The 22,648-nt window shown below is 38.6% G+C and overlaps 2 protein-coding genes across 5 annotated transcripts in view; both read left to right on the top strand.

Annotated features, from left to right (window-relative positions):
• The window catches only part of LOC127516275 (uncharacterized), a 40,798-nt gene extending 21,606 nt beyond the window's left edge, over window positions 1-19,192 (top strand). The window contains exon 2 of the mRNA XM_051900745.1: window positions 17,647-19,192. Within this exon, the coding sequence (XP_051756705.1) occupies window positions 17,647-18,085 (439 nt within the window). The 3' untranslated portion in view covers window positions 18,086-19,192. The remainder of the gene's footprint in view (window positions 1-17,646) is intronic.
• The window catches only part of LOC127516285 (uncharacterized), a 212,599-nt gene that overhangs the window by 60,611 nt on the left and 129,340 nt on the right, over window positions 1-22,648 (top strand). The gene's annotated exons all lie outside the window — the stretch shown is intronic.

Here is a 22,648-nt window from a genome sequence, read left to right as displayed (position 1 = left end):
CAATTTTTAAATGTGATCTTACTAAACCCATGAGGATTGAATCAACTTCACATAACTTGTCCAAATAAAAAATTCAATAAAGCATGAGACTCCTTTTTACTTATTTTGTATTCAGGCCCATATATAAAACGCATAGGTGAAAAAACTACTCCCAGGTTCTGGCACCACCCATCCATTGTCGGAAACAACAGTTGTAATCTAGCACAATTTAAAAATAAATGAAAAACAGGTTCTTGTATTCCACAGAAAGGGCATCCCTCCCTCACCTGCGGATCAAGACGTGCTCTGTGTCTGTTAGCAGCTATTATACCATGCACTAACCTCCACTGAAGATCTCCAGTTCTTTTTTCAATAGGAGGTTTGTACAAGGTCCTCCAGCTGCTCTTGGGGGAAGCACCTAATCCAAACACCTCTTGCCATTTAGATTCCTTTACATTTGTGAGAGCATGAAGATGCAGTATCTTGACACACAATGTGTACAGTGATTTTTTCCCTGTATTGCTGAAGACCACCCTCAGTTTCTTCCCAGCTTTCAGTCTCAGCTGTAATTTCCAATTCTGGAAAATCAAATGTGTCCATCTCTCCATTATAGGTTTCTAAGGAAAGTCTATAACTCTGTGGCAAAAACTCAGCTATCTGAGTCAAAATTTTCTTTGCCACACAAATTGATCTTATGCCCAGTTTTCCAGCAAAAATTTCAGCTGATAGCCATTCACCTTCAGGTATCAAGTGTCCTATTTTTGTGATTTTTGCCGCCCACAGACTTGTGATGCATCTTTAAAAATGTCCAAATTCAGTGCAGAGTGAAAAAGCAATGGCTTTGTGCATTATTTGACTCTCTGGAAAAACTGAAAAGTGTCCATGTTTTTAAAAATGATCTATAAAATGATGTTAGTCCTGCAAGATCCAACTTGTTTATCTCCATCAGGAACAGGTAGCGATCTAATCCCATGTTGCCTGCTTTCCTCAATAAAGTACACGCTATCCCAGCCCAACTCACATCCTTCCCGTAGAGGAGTCTCTGAGCCACTTGAAGTCTGAAGGTCTTTACTCTAGATATGATATCCACTAGGCCTTGTCCTCCTTCCTGTCTGTGCAGATACAGCACTGGTGCCTTTAACCAATGCTTGCCCGACCAGAAAAAATCCACCAGACATCTCTGAATTTGTTTTGCAAGGTGTTCTGGAGGTTCAAGGATCATCATTCTGTGCCAAAGGGAAGAGGCTACGAGGTTATTACATTTCAGCACCCTTCCCCTGTAGGACAACTGGTGCAGCAACCATTTCCAATGAGACAACTGCGCACGTACTTTCTCCAACAGGCCCTCCCAATTTTGCTTTCTGTATTCATTTGTCCCCAAAAAAACTCCCAGATATTTAAAACCTGCCCTTCCCCATTGTAAACCACCAGGAAGTGTTGGACTTTTAACAACTTGGCCACACCACACAGCATCGCTTTTGGACCAGTTAACTTTGGCTGACGATGCCTTTCCATAACACTCTTGAGCATGCTTTACTACATCAACATCATCATCACCTCTGTTTAAAACTGTAACGTCAACTGCATATGCAGATAATCTGACAGATTGCTGAGTTTAAAAAATTAATCTGTAAACCTGTAAGTTCTTTTCTTAGTTTACATAACAAAGGTTCAATAATTATACTATATGTTGGCCCGGTCAGGACAACCCTGTCTAATTCCCCTCTGAACATTCACAGGAATACTTAGGCCACCGGCCATTTTTATCATACATGTGGCTTCAGTGTACAATAACCTTATCATTGAAATAAAATTATCACCATACCCAAAGGCCTTCAGAGCATCAAAGAGAAAAATGTGATCCACCCGATCAAAAGCCTTCTCTTGATCTAATGATAAAAACCCCATTTCAATCTTATTATCAAAAGCATAGTCATACAAATCTCTTATTAAATGTAGATTATCTACAATAGATCTATCTTTTATACAGTAAGACTGATCTTTATGTATGATTACACACAGTACATTATTTAATCTGTTTGCCAAACATTTGGAAATGATTTTGTAATCTGAGCACAAAACTGCCACAGGTCTCCAGTTCTTCATGAGTGTTAAATCCCCCTTCTTCGGGAGCAGTGTTAAAACTGCACGCTGAAAGCTCTTAGGAAGGATTTTTTCAGTAATACTTTTTTGAAGAACTTCAAAGTAATCATGTACAAGAACAGGCCAGAAAGCCTTATAGAATTCGGCAGACAGTCCATCTATTCCAGGTGCACGACCTATAGAGAGTCCCATAACAGCAGCCGTGACTTCTTCATAGGTAAGTTCAGTCTCTAAAAATGTTTTGTCCTTTGAGGTTAAAACCGGAAGGTCATTAAGCAGTTCGTTCCTACATTGCTCATCTGATTTTTTTAGAAGCGTATAGACTGGAGTAAAAACCCAGATAGCAGACCAACCTTGAATCAACATTGAATCAGTGTTAATGCATTAACCAAATTATCATTGAATCAATGTTGAAATTTAAGTTGATTTTTCATCAGGTTTGCACCCTTAAATAATGTTATTTCAATGATGAAAAATAGATCAACATGGTTGTAAAATCAATGTTTTTTCAACCTTAATTAAATCACCTATTTAACATTGAATTAACATGGAAACAATATCAAATCAATCTTGCTTTATGTACAGCAAGATTCTAAGGCAGTTAAATGTCTGTCTCTGATTGAAATGAGTAGAAATAATGTAAGGGCTGCAGTTAATATGGTTTTAATGAACAATTCACAACTTCCTTCAGTTTACATACAAATGTATTCATTTATAACCACACACTGTTTGAACTGGAATTAACATCACATTCAGGAAAAACAAGTGACTGTAAAAATGGCATTTCGTGGTGACAAACAAATAGACCTGGTTTCACAGACAGGGCTTAGGCTAAGCCAGGACCAGACCTTAGTTCAATTATTTAAGTAGCTTTTATAGACATGCCTTAGAAAAGTGTTTATCTTGAGACAAAACAATGGCAAAGACATATTTTAAGATATGTTTTCAGTTAAAACAGCTCAGACATGCATTTTAGTCTGGGACCAGGTTTAAGCCTTGTCTGTGAATGGGGTTAAGTAGTAAAAAAAAAAAAAAAGAAAAGAAAAAAAAAAAATTCAATTCAATTCAATTCACATTTATTTGTATAGCGCTTTTCACAATACATATCGTTTCAAAGCAGCTTTACAGAGAATGCATGTCAACATTACAATTTGGAGAATGCAGTTAGCTAATAATGTAATAGTTTAGGCAATTAATATACAATCACTGTTAGCAATTTAATTGAAGGTAGAAGCAAAGAGCTCCTGGAAAAATGAATTACATGTTAACAATAATTAGGATATATAGAAATTTGCGAATGTGCGTGTTGATCCAGATGTTGCATCTTCTGAAGTCCTCGCAGGAGTTGGCGCCGTCTCTTCCAAAGTTTTAGTCATCTGAGGTCTACTTAAGAGGCTGGATCCAAACTGAAACTGATGTACTCTCTAGTCACCGTCCCGAGGTAAAACGGAAAAGCAAATGGAGAATAATTAGCATAGCTGCTGTTCATAACATTAAGCAAAGATAGTCATGTGCAATTGATCTGATATGAGATTCATTATGTGAACGCTTGGCTAAAGAGATGTGTCTTTAATCTAGATTTAAACTGGGTGAGTGAGTCTGAGCCCCGAACATTATCAGGAAGGCTATTCCAGAGTTTAGGAGCCAAATGTGAAAACGCTCTCCCTCCTTTAGAGGACTTAGCTATCCTAGGTACAACCAGAAGTCCAGAGTTTTGTGATCTTAAAGAGCGTGAAGGATTGTAGGGCGATAGAAGATCGGTTAAGTACACAGGAGCTAAACCATTTAGAGCCTTATAGGTCATTAGCAGTACTTTATAATCGATACGGAACTTAATAGGTAACCAGTGTAGAGATGATAAAACTGGTGTTATATGATCATATTTTCTTGACCTGGTAAGAACTCTAGCAGCTGCATTTTGTACTAATTGTAGCTTGTTTATTGAGGAAGCAGGACAACCAGCTAGTAATGCATTACAGTAATCTAGTCTAGACATCATGAAAGCATGAACTAACTTTTCTGCATCAGAAACAGATAACATATTCCGTATCTTAGCAATGTTTCTGAGGTGGAAGAAGGCTGTTTTTGTAACATATGAAATATGATTTTCAAAGGACAAGTTGCTGTCTAATATAACACCCAGGTCTTTAACTGTCGAGGATGGAGTAACAGTACATCCTTCTAAATGCAGATTGTAGTCTGAGAGATTCTGTATACAGGTTTTTGGCCCAATAAGTAATACTTCAGTCTTATCTGAATTTAATAGAAGAAAATTACTAGTCATCCGATGTTTTACTTCTTTAACATACTCTGTCAGATTGGATAATTTAGAGTTTTCATCTGGTTGTGTTGAAATATATAACTGAGTATCATCGGCATAGCAGTGGAAACTAATTCCATGTCTTCTTATAATATTACCAAGTGGCAGCATGTATATTGAAAATAGCAGAGGGCCTAACACAGATCCTTGAGGCACTCCATAATTTACTATCGTTATCTTAGATTTTTCCCCGTTTAAATAAACAAAATTGTGACGGTCTGATAGATACGACCTAAACCACCGTAATGCCTGTCCCTGGATACCAGTGTAATTCTGTAGTCGATCTAGGAGTATTTTATGATCTATAGTGTCGAATGCAGCACTGAGATCAAGTAGCACTAGTATTGAGATACAGCCTTGGTCAGAAGCTAGAAGTAAGTCATTTGTAATTTTAACGAGCGCAGTTTCTGTGCTATGATGAGACCTGAATCCTGACTGAAATTTTTCATAGATAGCATTTTTTTGCAAGAAGGAGCACAATTGGACCGACACCATTTTTTATAGTATTTTAGATATAAATGAAAGATTTGAAATGGGTCTGTAATTTGCCAATACATTTGGATCTAATTGTGGTTTCTTAATGAGAGGCTTAATAACTGCTAACTTGAACGGTCTTGGAACATGACCTAGAGATAAAGACGAGTTAATAATATTGAGAAGAGGCTCTTCTGCTACAGGTAACAATTCTTTCAGTAGTTTAGTGGGTATTGGATCTAATAAACATGTTGTTGGTTTAGACGCTGTGATAAGTTTATTTAGCTCTTCCTGTCCTATAGTTGTAAAGCACTGCAACTGTTCTTGAGGGACGATAATTGAGGCTGAATCATAAAACTCTGTCAAGGGTTGTACATTTACAATTGTATTTCTGATGCTTTCGATTTTTTCAGTAAAGATATTCATAAAGTCATCGCTACTAAACTGTAATGAAATGTTTTGTTCTGGTGATGTCTGTTTATTTGTTAATCTAGCCACTGTACTAAACAAGAACCTTGGATTGTTTTGGTTATTTTCTATGAGTTTGCGGAGATGCTCAGCACTGGCTGCTTTTAGAGTCTTTCTATAACGGGACGAGCTGTCTTTCCACGCGATTCTGAAGACCTCTAAACGAGTTTATCTCCATTTGCGTTCTAGATTACGAGTTTCTCTTTTGATAGCGTGAGTAATACTGTTGTACCATGGTACAGTATTTTTCTCTCTAACCTTTTTTAATCTCATCGGTGCAACAGTATCTAATGTACTAGTGAAAGTGGTGCACATACTGCTAGTAATTTTCTCAAGATCATTTGTGTGTTTGGGTACAATGAGCAGCTGAGACAGATCAGGCAGTTTATTTGTGAATTTATCTTTAGTTGTCGGAAGAATTGTTCTACCTAGTCGATATCGTGTCACCCTCACAATCATCTGTCTGGGTATCCTAAAGTTCTGTACATAAAACAAACCAGTTGGATTGCCTTTTGCTAGAATTACTACAAAATAAATTTATACTTTTTCTGAAAAATAAATCAGAATATGCTGACGTTCAACTCACAAGGTACTCCTTCATGAGGTCGTCAGGACTTTTTCTCAGGAAAAAAGGGCCTACAGGACACACTCTTCTCAGGTGAATGTTTTCAGTCTGTTTTCAGCCAGATAGGGGAAACACAATTATTACAAAAGATTTTTCTGAAAAAAATAAAAATAAATCACATGCATTTGGGGTAGCATAAAGGTTCATGAAGATCTGGTTTGTTAAAGAGGATAACATGCAAGTCAATAAACAACATGGATTTTACTCATATCCAACATTAGTAATTCATTAACAACTATATCAGGTTTTTTTTATAGAAATTACTTACAATGCATTGTAGCATCTGGATAGATCCGGCGTAGTCAATCAACTTTGGAAATTTCAGAATGCTTTTAGCCTGCTGAACTGTGTTTGTAAATCTCACATCGGCCCCGGCTGGTCTGACAAAGACGAGCATTTTGGCACTTTCATGGACCCTCTGAGGTTAAACAGAGAACCCCATTTCCTAGCTCTTGAGACATCAAAGGGCCCCTCATGTGGACTAAGTGCCAGATCACATTCCAACAGACACCACACAGACACACAAACATGCATTGAAGACTGTATGTGTAAGATATATAATTATATATAAATGTAGCCGCCGTTGTATTGTCAAATTGCATATAGTTATTCCCACTGTATAAGCTTAGCTAGGATTGTAGTGATACTAGTGTCATTTCCAACGGTTACATTTGACTGTAAACTATAACTTCTTTTATATGCTTCTCTTATGACAAGTTTAGTCTCATTGTAAAGCTTTCGTTATACTCTAATTGAAAATGTATGTCACATGACTGTAAAATGCATTCTTTTATTTTTAATGGTACTTTGAAGAAAATGTACTCAGATCTGACACTTCATAAACCATGCAAATTAGGTCATAAATGGAGACAAAGAAACGCACCCTCATCATTGGCTGATGTACCCCAGGAGGCGTTCTGGCCTGTTGTCCTTAAAACACAATGACACGCGTCTCTCATTTGTCTCTCGATTGTCTCTCGCCATTTAACACCCGTCTCTCCCGGACGTCTCAGCGACCGCGCTTCCATCACGCGCCCCCTCTCTTCGGGACGACCATCTTTTGGCAACAAGTTTCTTTGTCAAACCCTCTTCATCCGTCGCCCGAAGTCTTCACTCTTCATCGTCTAGGAGACGGACTCTTTTTCTTTATTTTCCGGTTATCTTACTCTTAAGTTAAACCCTTGTTTGAAAATCCCGCCGAAGAACACCTTCTCGGAAAAGGACCAATCGCTTAAGCCGCACGCACCGAAACTCCTGCAGAAACACGAAACGACCACAGCACCTGAACCTATGCAAGTATAGAACCATTCTCTCCAAAGCGTTTTAAGCTCGATGTGTAAGCTGAGTTTCCTTGCTGGCTCTCAAAGGTTTTAACTGTTAGTAAGTTGCCATTCCTTTGATCACCTCTGTTTTCTTGACTTTACTTTCGCTTTCTATATATGTGTATTGTTTGTGTATGTTTAGTAGTATAGTCTCTGTATCCGTAGTTTCATATATTAAATACATTATATTCATGCTCGATTGTTTTTTTTGTTTTTTTTGCTCATGCAACAAACCCAGGTCACTTTAACGTTTCGATCCAGTATCCTTGCTTTACGCATTGATGCTAGAATAGGAAGTCTTTCTCGTGGCCAGAGAAAAACCTTCCTTTTATAATCGGCTATGAAGAGCTAACGGTTTGCTGGACAAACTAGTTTCTCTAAATTATTATCAAACCAGAACTAATCATATATGTGATTGATTATAATTTGTTGTAATTAATTCACAATATATGTATAATTCCCTCTCGGGTCGGTATATGTATTATAATTAATCATAAAGCTTTAGGATTTATTATATTCATATATTTCACCCATAAATTAATTAAATACCTGTACAGATTCGCTACAGCATTTCAAAAGTGTCATCAAACATCAGCTTTAGGTCCTAAGGGGAGAAACATTTTACAGCACTTATTAGTGGTCGAAAGTTGTTTACTAGGTCAATTAATTAGTTGTGCAAATACTACTATTATAATCTAATATTTCTACTAAAATCATGATAATGATTTATACTAAAAAAAAAAAAAAAAAATCCTAACATTTTTTCCCGGACGAAGCAAAACACCACGTTAGGCAAATGTAACACTAGCTCACAATGTCTTTACTTACAGATTTGGATCATCATTTTGGGAAAACATATACATGAAATCAGAGCTAACATGTCAAAGACAAATAAAAGAACAGACAAATATTAATTTAAAAACTTAACTCAATATTATAATGCAGGAATCCCCACAGCCTCGGGCGTTTTCTCCCGCACCACGCGCACTTTCCGTCCACGGCATTTCAAATATCTCGCGCTGCTGCTGCATGCACAGTAAAGGAGGAATTCATTTTAAATTCAATTAATTACGATTCTGTTAGTATTCATGTTCACAAACGACGTTAATTAACTGTAAAACACACATTCAAACGCTGCATTATCCAATATATAAAGTAAAACGAATTTCCAAGTTCAACCTACCTTTCAGTCCGAGAAAATCGATTCGAGCAGAAAGAAGAACGTCTGACGCGGGATCCTTGAACTGCAGGTGAAATGTTTTAAGCATAGACATTATAATAAACACTAGACGCCCTATTGGCCGCTGGACCGTACGTCAACGGCGCCGCCATATTGTGCGGGGCAACGTTCCCATAATGCGCATAACTGGAAATGAGAAAAATGCCTGCTTCGTGTGCTGCTTGGGGCTGTACAAATCGCTGCACAATTGAAAACAGGTCTAGGGGAATGACCTTTCACAGGGTCATAATTCATAATTCATAATTATATTGATAGTAGTTGGCCACCGGAGTCAGTCAGCGATGTCGCTAGTTAGCTGTGAAAGTTGAGACATGAGTTTACATGATTTCTAATATAGTTTTAGCTTTTATTATATCTTATTTTATAAACTAAATATCCTTAAGTTTAAATATGCATCTTTATTTTCTTAAAACCGACTTTTATGACAAGTACTCGTTTCGGCTAGGTGACTGATATTTTGTGAATCTTACTGTAATGTTAGTTAGTTGGCTAGTTTCTCACACATTGAAGGTTTCACAAAGACAAAGAGTCGAGGAGATAGTGGGAAGTAGCTATAAGAAAGGAAGTTTCCCGACTCATCTACAAAGAGTAGGTTTGTCTTCTTAGATTATTTAATAGTTTGCCATTAAATGGTGATTTGTTTATATTTTTATTTCCTTTTTAGCCCGTTGCAACCAGGGTTACACAAGCCTCAAGGAAAGCTGAGGAGAGCTGGTCAGTGCACTGTTTTCACCATTTCCAAGAGATTGATGGAAAATATATAGCCTGTTGTTGTTATTATTATACCAATACTATATTATTATTGTAGTCACTATTTAATTTACTATTTTTATAATTGTCTATATTATTCTGCAATTGATATTACATTGTATTTGCGATTATTATTATTATACCAATACTATTATATTATACCACTTGAGATTATCAATCTAGTTATGCTGTTGTTATTGTCTATATTCTGTAAATGATACTACATATTCTATTGCTATTATTATAGTATTATTATACTATATGCTATTATCAATATATTATTGTACTTATACTATTATATAACTATTCGTTACTATTTTATTTGCTGTATATTGTTTGTTTATTGACAATATATACTTTATTATTGACTATATTATTATATTATGTACTACATAAACTATTTCTTATATATAGTGTATAACAAACTATTTACTATTCTCACTTTCTTATATTTACTATTTGCATTGCACTGTAGTTGTACCATATCATTACCATAAAGGATCCATCAGTTATCTTTATTATTGTGTGTTTTGGAATATCTATCTGCAAATACCTGTATCATTTTAGTGCTATAAAAATACAGAAAGCAGCCTGTGTGGTTTGTATTTGATGATTTGTTTCATTTTCTCAATGGTAGTCAATTCTAAGCTCAAGAAAAGCTAAAATTGGGTTAAAGACAGAAAATGCCTTTTCCACAATAAGAAAACTTTATTTCATTTAATGTGAAAATTAAATTATATCTCAGTATGGGCGTTTTCACAATTCTTATGCAAGAATAAAGCAGCCAAATACATGACAAGCCTGAGCTTTTACTATTTCTTATTAAAATAAATATTTTATATGTCTAACTATAGAGATTTTAAGTAACTAGAACTTTTTGAACACCACGTACATTATAAACCACTGAAATCGGTTGATAAATGTAAACGTTATTTTTGTTTTTATCCAGAAAAACCGCAGCTCGCCCGTTTACTTGCATTTGTTAACAGCGCAGTCTTGCCCCGCACAATATGGCGGACTTGTTGACGTATCGCAGCAACAGTCCAAAGAGGCCAATAGGGCGTCTAGTTTTTATTATACTGTCTATGGTTTTAAGTAGTTGTGAATTTAGTTGCTGTGTTCGAAATCGCCCCCTATACCCTCATTCACTATTCCCTACATTACTCCACTAATATAGTCCACTTGAAGGAGTGAATGAAACGAGTGAGTGAATTCGGACACTGAGTGCACCGGAAGGGCTGCCGATCTCGCATAGTTTGTGCTTGCTATTTAATAATCATTTGAAATGTAGCAAACTGGCAGCTCCAGTAGTAATGAATATTTATGTTAAACTCTGCCATGAAAACTAGCATGTACAATGTTAATTAAATGATTTAATGATCAATTAAAAAGGAAATTATACCTGGATGATATTATACTGGACCAGCGCGGTTTGGAAAATAAATGGATGATTGATTCAGCTGCGGGCGCCATCTCCTGGCGAGATGCGGGAATTCATTCAGCACGCGACTCTGACAGTGCATTATGGGTATTCTCTAGCCATTGAGCGTGCATCGGTTGTACGCTCGTTATTGCAGTGCATTGTGGGATTGAATGAGTGCACTCAACATCGTCCACTATGGTTTCGGACACCACTACAAATGGCTGTCCCCTCAAATAGTGCCCTATTTAAGGGTATAGGGGGCGATTTCGGACACAGCCAGTGTTTAAGTTGAAAGAGTGTAACGTTATTATAATAATAATGTCAAGCTTTTTCATCTCACTGACTTCCAACTGGTTGGAGTTTATCTATACTTTAGTTGGCAGGATTTTTATTTATTTATTTATTTATTTATTTATTTTTTGTGGGACTAGACTAGAAGGAAGGGTCATGGGGAGCATGAATGCTAATGTGAATAAAGTGTTTAATGAGGGGACAGATGGATTGACATGGGGAAATTAATCTGACCAAAAATCAACATTGATTCAATGTTTGTACTTTTCAACACGGAAAAGCATTGAAATATCAACATTGATTCAATGTTGTCTTTTTCAACACTGAAAAGCATTGAAATTTCAACATTGATTCAATATTATTTAGCATTGAATTTTCAATCTCAACCAAAATGATGATTCTGATGGAATTTCAACATTGAATCAATGTCACCTTGCTATCTGGGAATCCACAGCAATTTTACACATCTCTTTGATCAGAAGTGTCTCGACCATTAGAGTCTTTTAAACAGTACATCAATTTTTCTTGTCCTTTTTTACGGTCAAGGTTGAAAAAAAAAGAAAGAAGTAGGAGCATCCATATCTCTTACTGTTAAAAACCGACTGCTCACAAGAGCTCCTTTCACTCTTTCATTTAAAATTGAGCTCAGCAGGTTAGTCTTTTCAGTCCACAGACCTTTAAGATTTACAATCATACTTTGAGTCATTTGCAATCATACTTTGCTTAACACCAATTATTTTATTTTTTAAGACATTTCTAATGACTTTTTTATACAAAACGGAGAATGTGATAAATATTGTTGACAAAAGTTCCTTATTTGTACTTTCCCTATTTCCCACCATTGAATGCAATTTTCATAGAAATTCTACTCACTCTTCCAAAACTCCCAAAAAAACTTAATTCTCACAAAAATATTTATCTTTTAATAATTTTGCATTAAAATGCCAATAATGACTTTTATGCATTCTTTTTAATAAAGTACACTCTATAGTGACGAATTTATGATCAGACATTGAAGTGGGAAAAATAGTTTAATTTAGAACTCTATTCCTCATATTACATGACGCATAGAGTCTATCCAAGCGTGCAGCAGAAACCTTCTCATTACTAATCTTCACCCATGTATACTGACATGAAAGGAGATTGTGTTCTCTCCATACATCAGATAGGTTTAGATTTTTAATCACATTGGTTAAGCACAAAGCACTCTGTGCATGAGGTTCCTCACTCTTCCTATCCTGTGTACAATCCAAAGTACAGTTAAAATCTCCCCCCAAGATAATGAGATCTCCTTCAGGTTGTTGTCTTCAAAAAATCTTCTAATTTAGTGAACAAACGAATTCTCTCTGCACCTATATTTGGAACATAAATATTTACAAAAAGAAAAATAAGATTACTAATTTCTGCCTTAACAATCAGCAGGTTTCCTGGATCAACTTCATTTTTTGACAAAATTTTCACTTTCAATTTAACAATAGGGGAAAAAAGTACTGCCACTCCAGCACTCAAATTGGACCAATGACTAAGGATATGCTCTCTAAAGCTGGGCATACACTGTGCGATTACTGTGCGATTTCAGCAAGGTATCAACTCACACTGCACGAGTAAATCGCATGCGACGGAATGCCAAAGCTCACGGTTTATGTGCTCGCACTATACGGTCCGATCGTCGAGCTGCGATGTGACTGCTCACACTATACGTGTGAAATCAACACGTAGGACCCCCCGAACCCGGAAGTTTGTTGCTGTTTCAAATGAAGAAACATGCTTTCCCAGGAGAAATGCGCTGCCTTGGTGATATGTGCAATTCTGTGTGCAGAAACGTCAAAAAAAAAAAAAAGAGACGTAGGCGTATTTGGACGCGCAGGTGCCTCGGAAGACGTGGGCAATATGGTTTATCCATTTTGCAACGCGAACTGGAAGTAAGCCGTCGTTTTCTACCAAGTAGTGTTACAGTCAAGTGGCTCATATAATATGCTATATTAAGCTTCAATCTGATATACTGCCTAGCCGTATGACTTGTATGTCTGCACACCCTGTTTCATGTTTTGAACACTATTTAATTGATTATTGTGTCAGCTTGTAATGTCACTGTGCCATTTCTGGTCTAGTTATTGTTATGTATTAATGCAGGTGGATGATATGAAGGGCTTTCGGGACCTACTAAGAATTTCTGTGGAGGACTTCAATTTCCTCTTGGAGAAGGTGGCTCCACACATCACAAAGAAGGACACCCACTTAAGAAAGAACTATGCCTTTAAGTAATGTTAACAAATACAACTTTTAATTTTAATAATGTATTAGTAAATATGGAAATTAACAAACTAACATTTCTTCTGTAGAAGTATTGTTATTTCTATTTTTTTCCCCATGTTAACTGTTGTCCTTAACAAATGTTAATAAATAAAATGTTTTTGTAAAGTGTTACCAAAAGTGTCTATTAGTCATCGGAACAAAGACATTCCACACATATTATGTGATTGTCTGAATCCGTGATGTTGTATTTACTCTGCCTTAAGATTTGACATAATTGTTAATACGCATTGGTAATTTGGTCATTTGTAGTTTTGTCCTCCATTTTATGGTGGTTGAGAAAGGAAAACATTTAGTCAAGTCAGAAACGAACATGAAACAATTTTGAGCTGTATTGCAATCCTAATGATTGAATAAAAATAGTGATTATTTAACTTCATATGGTAGATCACCTCTACATCTCACAGACACCAACAACTGAGTCCGAGTGGAAGGCCATTGCCAAAGATTTTGCTGACAAGTGGAACTTTCCACACTTATGGGCTGTGGACGGCAAACACATCTTCATTCAACCCCCTGCCAAGACTGGAAGCATGTTTTACCACTACAAGTCAAGGTTTTCCATCATATTTATGGCAGCAGTTGACGCTAACTACAGGTTTGTGTATGCAAGTGCAGGAACCCAGGGCAGAGTGTCTGATGCTGGTGTGTTTGCCCAGTCGGACCTGAAAGTCGCTATGGACACTGGCCAACTCCATGTCCCCCTTGATGATTCCCTGCCCAACACTGATATCATGATGCCCTACGTGTTCATTGGTTCATTTGGAATTTTGGCAAATCGGTTTTAAGAGTTTTAAGAACAACAATTTGCCTGTATCCAGACAAAGTTGTTACCATTCTCTTTGCATGTCTTTGTCTGCACAACTTTTTACACAGTCAAAGATCTGATGCTTATGTGCCACCCACCTATGTGGATTATGAAGATGCCAACCATCAGCTTATTGACGGAGCACGGAGGAGAGAGGGAGCACTAAAGTCATCAATGGGAAGAGCAAGAAACAGCTCAGTGGAAGCCAAGAAACAACGAGACAAACTTTGCTAATACTTTGTGTCACCTGCAGGGAGTGTTTCATGGCAAGAGGATATGGTGTAGTAATTTCATTGCACATTACAATGTATAATTTCTTTGCAGTAAAAAGCAAAATGTTCTCACCAAGTTGGATGCTTTGTTGAAAAAAATAAAATATATATTTCCTTTGAAATGACTCATATAGTCTGAACATTTTTACTGAACAGAAATTAATCAAATTACTAATTCCCTGAATGAAAAACAAAAAGCAATTTCATTAAAAACAAATATTCAAATATATGTCAGGACTCGGGTTTGATCTGTCCCTTTTCTCTTGCGTTTTTGTTTTTGTTTTACGCGTTCTTCAAACAGCTGTGTTAAGTCGGATCAGTCTACAAACACGGTGAGTCATGTCATCCTCTCCCAGCATTGCTACCTGTTCCATTTGCCACATGTTCACCATAGCTCTCTCTGTCAGCGACGAGGGATTTACATGTCATAAATGTAGGGAAATAGTCAGGCTGACAGAGAGAATCTCAGAATTAGAGACACGCATCCAAACTTTAATCGAGGATAGTAAGAATGCAAGGGCTTCAGATACTGTTTTGGATGCTACTAGCTTAGTGAACTCTGTACATTGTTCGGTTCCGGCTGTAGAGCCCGCGCAGCAGGGCACTTGGGTAACGGTGAGGCGGCCTAGCCGCGGAAAACACCACTCTTCCGTTCCAATAAGAACATCAAACAGGTTCTCCCCACTCAGTGATACACCCACTGAGAATCCTGTTGAAAGTGCCCTAGTTATTGGCGATTCTATTACACGGAACGTGAAAATAGAGACACCAGCCACCATAGTCACATGTTTGCCGGGAGCCAGAGCACCTGACATCAAAGCAAATTTAAAAGTGCTGGCTAATACTAATCGTAAATACTCTAAGATTATTATTCACGTCGGCACTAATGATGTTCGACTTTGCCAGTCGGAGATCACTAAAATTAACATTAAAGAGGTGTGTGAACTCGCAGGTACAATGTCAGGAGAAGTAATTTGCTCTGGCCCCCTTCCTGTTCGTCGGAGTGATGAGATAGTTAGCAGATTATCATCACTCAATGGCTGGCTGTCTAAGTGGTGTCCGCAAAATAATATAGGTTTCATAGACAATTGGAAAAGCTTTTGGGGCAGAACTGACCTGTTGAAAAGAGATGGTATTAGGGCTGGGCGATAAAACGATAACGATATGTATCGCGATAGACACGTGATCGATATCAATAAAAAAATGTGTTCGATAAAACCTTCGATATTTTTTATTCTTCGTCGGAAGAAAACAGAGGTTGCGAAGCAAGTTTGGTTGCATTAACAAAGGCACTCGCTCTCTGGTAACCTAGCAACAGCTAATCATGTAACAGTATCATATTTGGTTGCGCCATATCGTTGTCTCGTGCTGGTCTGCTGGATTCCTCTTCAGTAACCGGCGACTGATAAGCAGAAAATGAGTGCCGCAGCGAGCGAGGTAATTGTAAATAAAAGAGGAAAAGTCAGCTCGTTAGTATGGCAGTTTTTTGGATATTATAAGTCTGACCATAGTCAGACCAATGTCGTCTCCAAATTATGCAAGACCGTCGTCCCCGCCAAGACTGGTAATACCACGAACTTGATGTACCACCTTAGCCGCGCTCACCCTTTGGAGCACAGCCGTATATAACCAACAACATCTGTAGCTGCAACATTTTAATTATTTGAGTTTTCCATGTTTGTTGACATTTCTGTCTTAACAACTGAGGGGATTATGATCAGAGGAAGGATAAGTTTAAAATAAAAATGTTTAAATGTAATATATTTTTCTCCTGGTCCTTATTTTAAAATGGGTCATAAAAAATATCAATAATTATCGATATCGACCGATATGAAACACTGATATCGTGATACAGTTTTCAGCCATATCGCCCAGCCCTAGATGGTATTCATCCCTCCCGGGATGGTGCTGCTCTTCTCTCTAGTAATATGGCACATAGTCTTAGAACTGAAACATGACAAACTGGGGCCCAAGTCAGGAAGCAGACAGACTGGCTAAACCGACCGTCTGCTAGCTGCCTCACGTTACAGAAGTCAGAAACTTCAGATAACTCCCAACACATAGAAACTCTTACACCTAGATATTTTCAAATAGAGACTGTGTCTGTACCCCGAATTAGTAAAAACAAAAAACTTCCAAACCCATTTAATGGTAAAAATTTAATTGATGTTCAACAAATAAAAAATAGAGATAATAATGCTAAACAAATGATAAAACTCGGGTTGTTAAATATTAGATCCCTTTCTTCAAAATCACTTATTGTTAATGATATTATCAAAGATAATAATCTAGATGTGCTGTGTTTGACAGAAACTTTGCTAAAACCGGACGATTACATTACTTTAAATGAGTCTAGTCCTCAAGGTTGTGATTATCGACACAATGCCCGTCAGAAAGGCAAAGGGGGAGCTGTAATCTATAGTAATATTTACAGTATTAGTCAAAAGTCTTTCAAATATAATTCCTTTGAAGTGATGGTACTCTACGTAACATTATGTAGGTTGACATTTGTGCTGGCTACTGTATACAGGCCACCAGGACACAATACAGACTTTATCAAAGAATTTGCTGATTTTCTGTCGGAGTTAGTATTGGCTGCAGATAAAGTCCTTGTTGTTGGTGATTTTAATATCCATGTAGATAATAAAAAAGACGCGTTAGGATTGGCATTTGCAGATATTCTAAACTCTATTGGTGTTAGACAACATGTGTCAGGACCCACTCATTGTCGTAATCATACTTTATATCTAATATTGTCACATGGATTCGATATTGATGCTGTTGAAATTCTGCAGCAGAGTGACGACATCTCAGATCATTATCTAGTCTTGTGTATACTACATTTAGTCAAGGCGGCTAAACTGCCTCCATGCCATAAATATGGTAGAACCATCACTTCTACCACTAAAGATCACTTTATAAATAATCTTCCTGATCAGTTTCATCGCCTTAGCATACCAGAAAGCTTAGAAGACCTCGATGCTGTAACAGAAACTATTGCCTCTGTCTTTTCCAGCACATTAGACTCAGTTGCTCCTTTGCGCTTAAAAAAGATTAAGGAAATTAATCCAATGCCATGGTACAATGAGCACACTCGGGCCCTAAAGTTAGCAGCCAGAAAAATGGAGCGCAGCTGGAAGAAAACAAAACTAGAAGTATTTCGCATTTCGTGGAGAGAGAGAATGATTGAGTACAGAAAGGCCTTAAAAGATCTGCTTATTTTTCAGAACTTTTAGAAGAAAATAAACACAACCCTAGGTATTTATTTGATACAGTGGCTAAATTAACAAGAAATAAAGCTTCAACTTCTGATGTTTCCAAAGAGCACAGCAGTAATGACTTTACGAACTTCTTTACTTGCAAGATTGATAATATTAGAGAAAAAATTATAACCATGCAACCGTCTATTACAGTATCGCGTCAGATAGTGCATTGTAGTGTCCCTGAGGAAAAATTCAATTCATTTACTGCTTTAGGAGAGGAAGAATTGTCTAAACTTGTTAAATCATCAAAATCAACAACATGTATGTTAGACCCTATACCGACTAAGCTATTGAAAGAAATGCTTCCAGAGGTTATAGATCCTCTTCTTAATATCGTCAATTCATCTTTATCACTAGGACACGTACCAAAAACTTTTAAGCTGGCTATTATTAAACCTCTTATTAAAAACCACAACTTGATCCTAGAGAATTAGTCAATTACAGGCCGATCTCAAATCTCACTTTTCTGTCAAAAATACTAGAAAAGGTAGTATCATCACAACTATGTTCCTTTTTAGAAAGAAATAGTATCTGTGAGGATTTCCAGTCAGGATTTAGACCGTACCATAGTACTGAGACTGCTCTCATTAGAGTTACTAATGATTTGCTCTTATCATCAGATCGTGGTTGTATCTCTCTATTAGTGTTACTGGATCTTAGTGCTGCATTTGACACTATTGATCACAATATTCTTTTAAATAGACTCGAAAATTATGTTGGCATTAGTGGAATTGCATTGTCATGGTTCAAATCATACTTATCTGACCGTTATCAGTTTGTAGTAGTAAACGAAGAGATGTCATATCGATCACAAGTTCAATATGGAGTACTGCAAGGCTCAGTACTAGGACCGTTGCTGTTCACTCTGTACATGCTACCCTTGGGAGATATCATTAGGAAGCATGTCGTTAGTTTTCACTGTTACGCTGATGATACTCAGCTCTATATTTCTTCGCGCCCTGACGAAACTTACCAATTCACAAAATTAACAGAATGCATAGCTGATATAAAAAATTGGATGACCAGTAATTTCCTACTACTAAATTCAGAAAAAACAGAGATTCTAATTTTTGGACCAAAAACTTCTTCACGTAATAACCTAGAATACTGTCTAACACTTGATGGCTGCTCTGTTAAGTCTTCGTCGTCACTTAGGAACCTGGGTGTGCTCTTTGATACCAATCTTTCATTTGAAGGCCATGTTACTAGCATCTGTAAAACCGCATTCTTCCATCTTAAAAATATATCTAAACTACGACATATGCTCTCAATGAAAAATGCAGAACAGTTAGTTCATGCGTTCATGACCTCAAGGCTAGATTACTGTAACGCTCTACTGGGTGGTTGTTCTGCTCGCTTGATAAATAAACTACAGCTCGTACAAAATGCAGCAGCTAGAGTTGTTACTAGAACTAGGAAGTATGACCATATTAGCCCAGTTCTGTCAACACTGCATTGGCTTCCTGTTAAACATCGTATAGATTTTAAAATCTTGCTAATGACTTACAAAGCACTAAATGGTTTAGCTCCCCAGTACCTGAGCGAGCTCCTAATTCATTATAGTCCATTGTTCGGGAAGCAGACACACTCTGTCAGTTTAAATCTAGACTAAAAACGCATTTCTTTAACCTGGCATACACATAACACATTACCAATTTATATTTTCAAATCTGTTAAAGGATTATTAGGCTGCATAAATTAGGTCAGCCGGAACCGGGAACACTTCCTATAACGCCTGATGTACTCGTTACATCAGAAGAAGAATGGCATCTACGCTAATATTAGTCTTTCTGGTTATCCCGAGGTTCACCGTAGTCAACCGGATCCGGGCCGTATCCAGGTGAGACCAAGGACCTGCACCTTGACACGACCACAACGCAGCCCTGAAGTATCAGCAGAGATTGAGTCAACTAGATCATCCACTGTGAGGGCCTCATCGACACGACAGCCACGACACAGTTCCTCAACAACCGTCCATACCGCCGTGATGAATACGATCCTCAATTGGATGGAACTGGAATAAATACTTTGAATGTTGCGATCCTGTCGGACTTATGATAGCTACCTGAATCGTAACAAAGCACTGTTGGCCAGAGGAGAACTGGCCCCCCGACTAAGCCTGGTTTCTCCCAAGGTTTTTTTTGCCACCTGATGTCACCTGATGGAGTTTGGGTTCCTTGCCGCTGTTGCCTTTGGCTTGCTTAGTTGGGGACACTTGACATTTGACTTGACATTTGATATTCAACAGTGCTTTGATCTGCCTGCATTGACACTATTCTTTTAAGAGCTGCTGTGCAGCCAAATAATGTACCAGTTATCAATGTAAAGCTGTTTTGACACAATCTACATTGTAAAAAGCGCTATATAAATAAAGGTGACTTGACTTGACTTGACTTTTTCTTTCTGCACGTGGTGGTCGCTCTCAGCTGATCGCACTCTGCAATCAGTGTGGCCGCTTGCGCTATATCGCAGCTGTTTGTTGTTTTCTTCCTGATTTCTCCGCTATTTAATCTCCTGTTTTCCTTCTTTTCTTTGCCAGTGTGTTTTGTTTCCTGTACGATTCACCCGTACCTTTTGTTGTTAACCAGTTTTCAGTCTTGTCGTTTGGTGTTTCTTTTTGTTACTTGCCCAGTTATTCCGTTGGATCTTCGGATGATCTGAAACCCTTGTTCAACGGATTTTCCGGTCGCGACTTCACGCATCTAATGTGACTTACTCTGCAGGAATTTCCTCTTGTTGTGGCGGTCGGTCTGGACTGATCTTTATCAACTGCTATTTGACAGTTATCACAGACTGTGATTAATTCTACGTTCGTCTGCTGTTCGCCTGGACTTTGACCTCTTGCCTGTTTGATTCTCCTCCCTGCATTTCCTGTGGATTAGACGCTTTGTGGACTGATTATCTGGTTTTGACGATCACCTGGACTGTGACTATCCCCTGCTCTATTGAGTCAAGTTTGGCCCTGAGCTTTGCGCTCATTGTCATTATTTGAGCAGAATTAATAAAGTTTATTGTTCATCTCTGCTTTTGGGTCCTTTATTATCGGAAACCTGACATCACGCACTGGCCAGTTATGGACCCAGCAAAGGAATCCCCGCTTCGTGCCGCTGTTGAACTTCAGGGAGCTATGTTGGGCCGTCATGATGAAGAACTATCCTCTGCCCGTCTCACTGTAGACGCTCTGGTTGCTCGGGTCACTCAGCTCACTGGCCAGTTGCAGCAGCTCCAAATGGCCAACCAGAACACTGTACCGCCTGCGCCAGCGACTGCTGGTCTTTTGCCCAATGTCCACAAGCCACGCATTAACAACCCCCCAGTTTATGCAGGTGAGCCAACTAATTGTCGCTCTTTTATCATTCAGTGCGAGGTGGTCTTTTCACTCCAGGCACGGACCTATGCTTCAGACCGGTCTAGAGTAGCTTATATCATCTCCCTCTTAGCTGGATGGGCTCGAGACTGGGGTGCTGCCGTGTGGGAGTCTCAAGATCCATGCTGTGATGATTTCAAACTTTTAAGGCTGAGATGATTAAGGTATTTGACTGGTCAGTGTTTGGTAAAGAGGCCTCCCGGCAACTGGCAGCTCTTCATCAAGGCAGTAGATCAGTAGCAGATTATGCCATCGGGTTTAAGACGCTTGCTGCCACAAGTGAATGGAATCCAGCGGCACTGGCGGCACGTTTTTCGGATGGATTGGTGGAAGAGATTAAAGATGAGATCTATGCTCGCGATCCCCCAGAACTGTTGGATGACATCATTGAGCTTGCCATTCGACTTGATTCTCGGATGGAGCTTAGACGTAAAGTTCGGGGACATTCCAGCAGGACACGGGCCAAGCTCTTTTCTCCACTTGCTTCCCGAGTCTTAGAGTCATCTGATGAACCAGAGCCTATGCAGGTGGGGAGAACGCGTCTCTCCGCCGAAGAAAAGCGACGACGACTGACAAGGGGACTTTGTATTGTGGTGGTCAAGGCCATATTGCTGCTGCATGTCCAGTAAAAACCTCCGCCCGTCAGTAAACAGGGGGGTCCTGGCGGGCGGCACTTCTATCTCCCCATCGGTTGATTCTCGTACCCTTTTACCTGTTTCAGTACTGCTTAATGGATCTGTCATCAAATGCTCTGCACTCATCGACTCTGGGGCAGAGGGGAATTTTGTTGATGCTGACTGGGCTCGTTTAAAAGGTCTTCCTGTTCATAATCTCTCTTCTTCACTCATTGCTCATTCTCTCAACGGACATCAGCTAATGGCTGTTAACCAGATTACCGGCCCGGTGAGTTTGGTTACTTCGGGGAATCACCGGGAAGAATTAGAGTTCTATTTATTTAATTCCTCCTCTGTCCCTATTGTTCTGGGCCATCCTTGGCTTTCTACTCATAATCCTAATATTAACTGGGCAGATAACACTATTTTATCTTGGAGTCCTTATTGTCATGCTACCTGTCTTGCTCCATCTTCTGTTTCTTCTTCTGTGTTGCAGGATGAGGGGGTGGATCTGACTTTGGTTCCTTCTATGTACCATGATCTGCGGGCGGTCTTCCGTCGGTCTCGAGCTGCTTTTCCTCCACATTGGCCGTATGATTGTGTTATCGAGCTTCTTCCTGGCACTTCTCCCCCTCGCGGACGTCTTTTCTCCTTGTCTGCTCCTGAATGGGTGGCAATGGAGAAATATTTATCTGAGTCTCTGGCAGCTGGTTTGATCCGTCCCTCCTCTTCTCCAGCGGGAGCGGGGTTCTTTTTCGTGAAGAAAAAGGATGGTACTTTGCGTCCCTCCATTGATTATCATGGGCTGAATGACAAAATTAAGAACCGGTACCTCCTGCCTCTTATGTCTACAGCTTTCGAGGTCCTGCAGGGCGCAAGGTTCTTCACGAAACTGGACTTGCGCAATGCTTACCATCTCGTTCGGATGAGGGAGGGGGACGAGTGGAAGACAGCCTTCAATACCCCTACAGGGCATTTTGAATATTTGGTTCTACTGTTTGGCCTGTCCAATGCCC

The sequence above is a fragment of the Ctenopharyngodon idella genome, chromosome 7 (assembly GCF_019924925.1).
Source record: "Ctenopharyngodon idella isolate HZGC_01 chromosome 7, HZGC01, whole genome shotgun sequence".
Lineage (NCBI taxonomy): Eukaryota > Metazoa > Chordata > Actinopteri > Cypriniformes > Xenocyprididae > Ctenopharyngodon > Ctenopharyngodon idella.
Note: the sequence above shows the minus strand (reverse complement) of the source record. Positions and strands in the feature narration are given on the sequence as shown.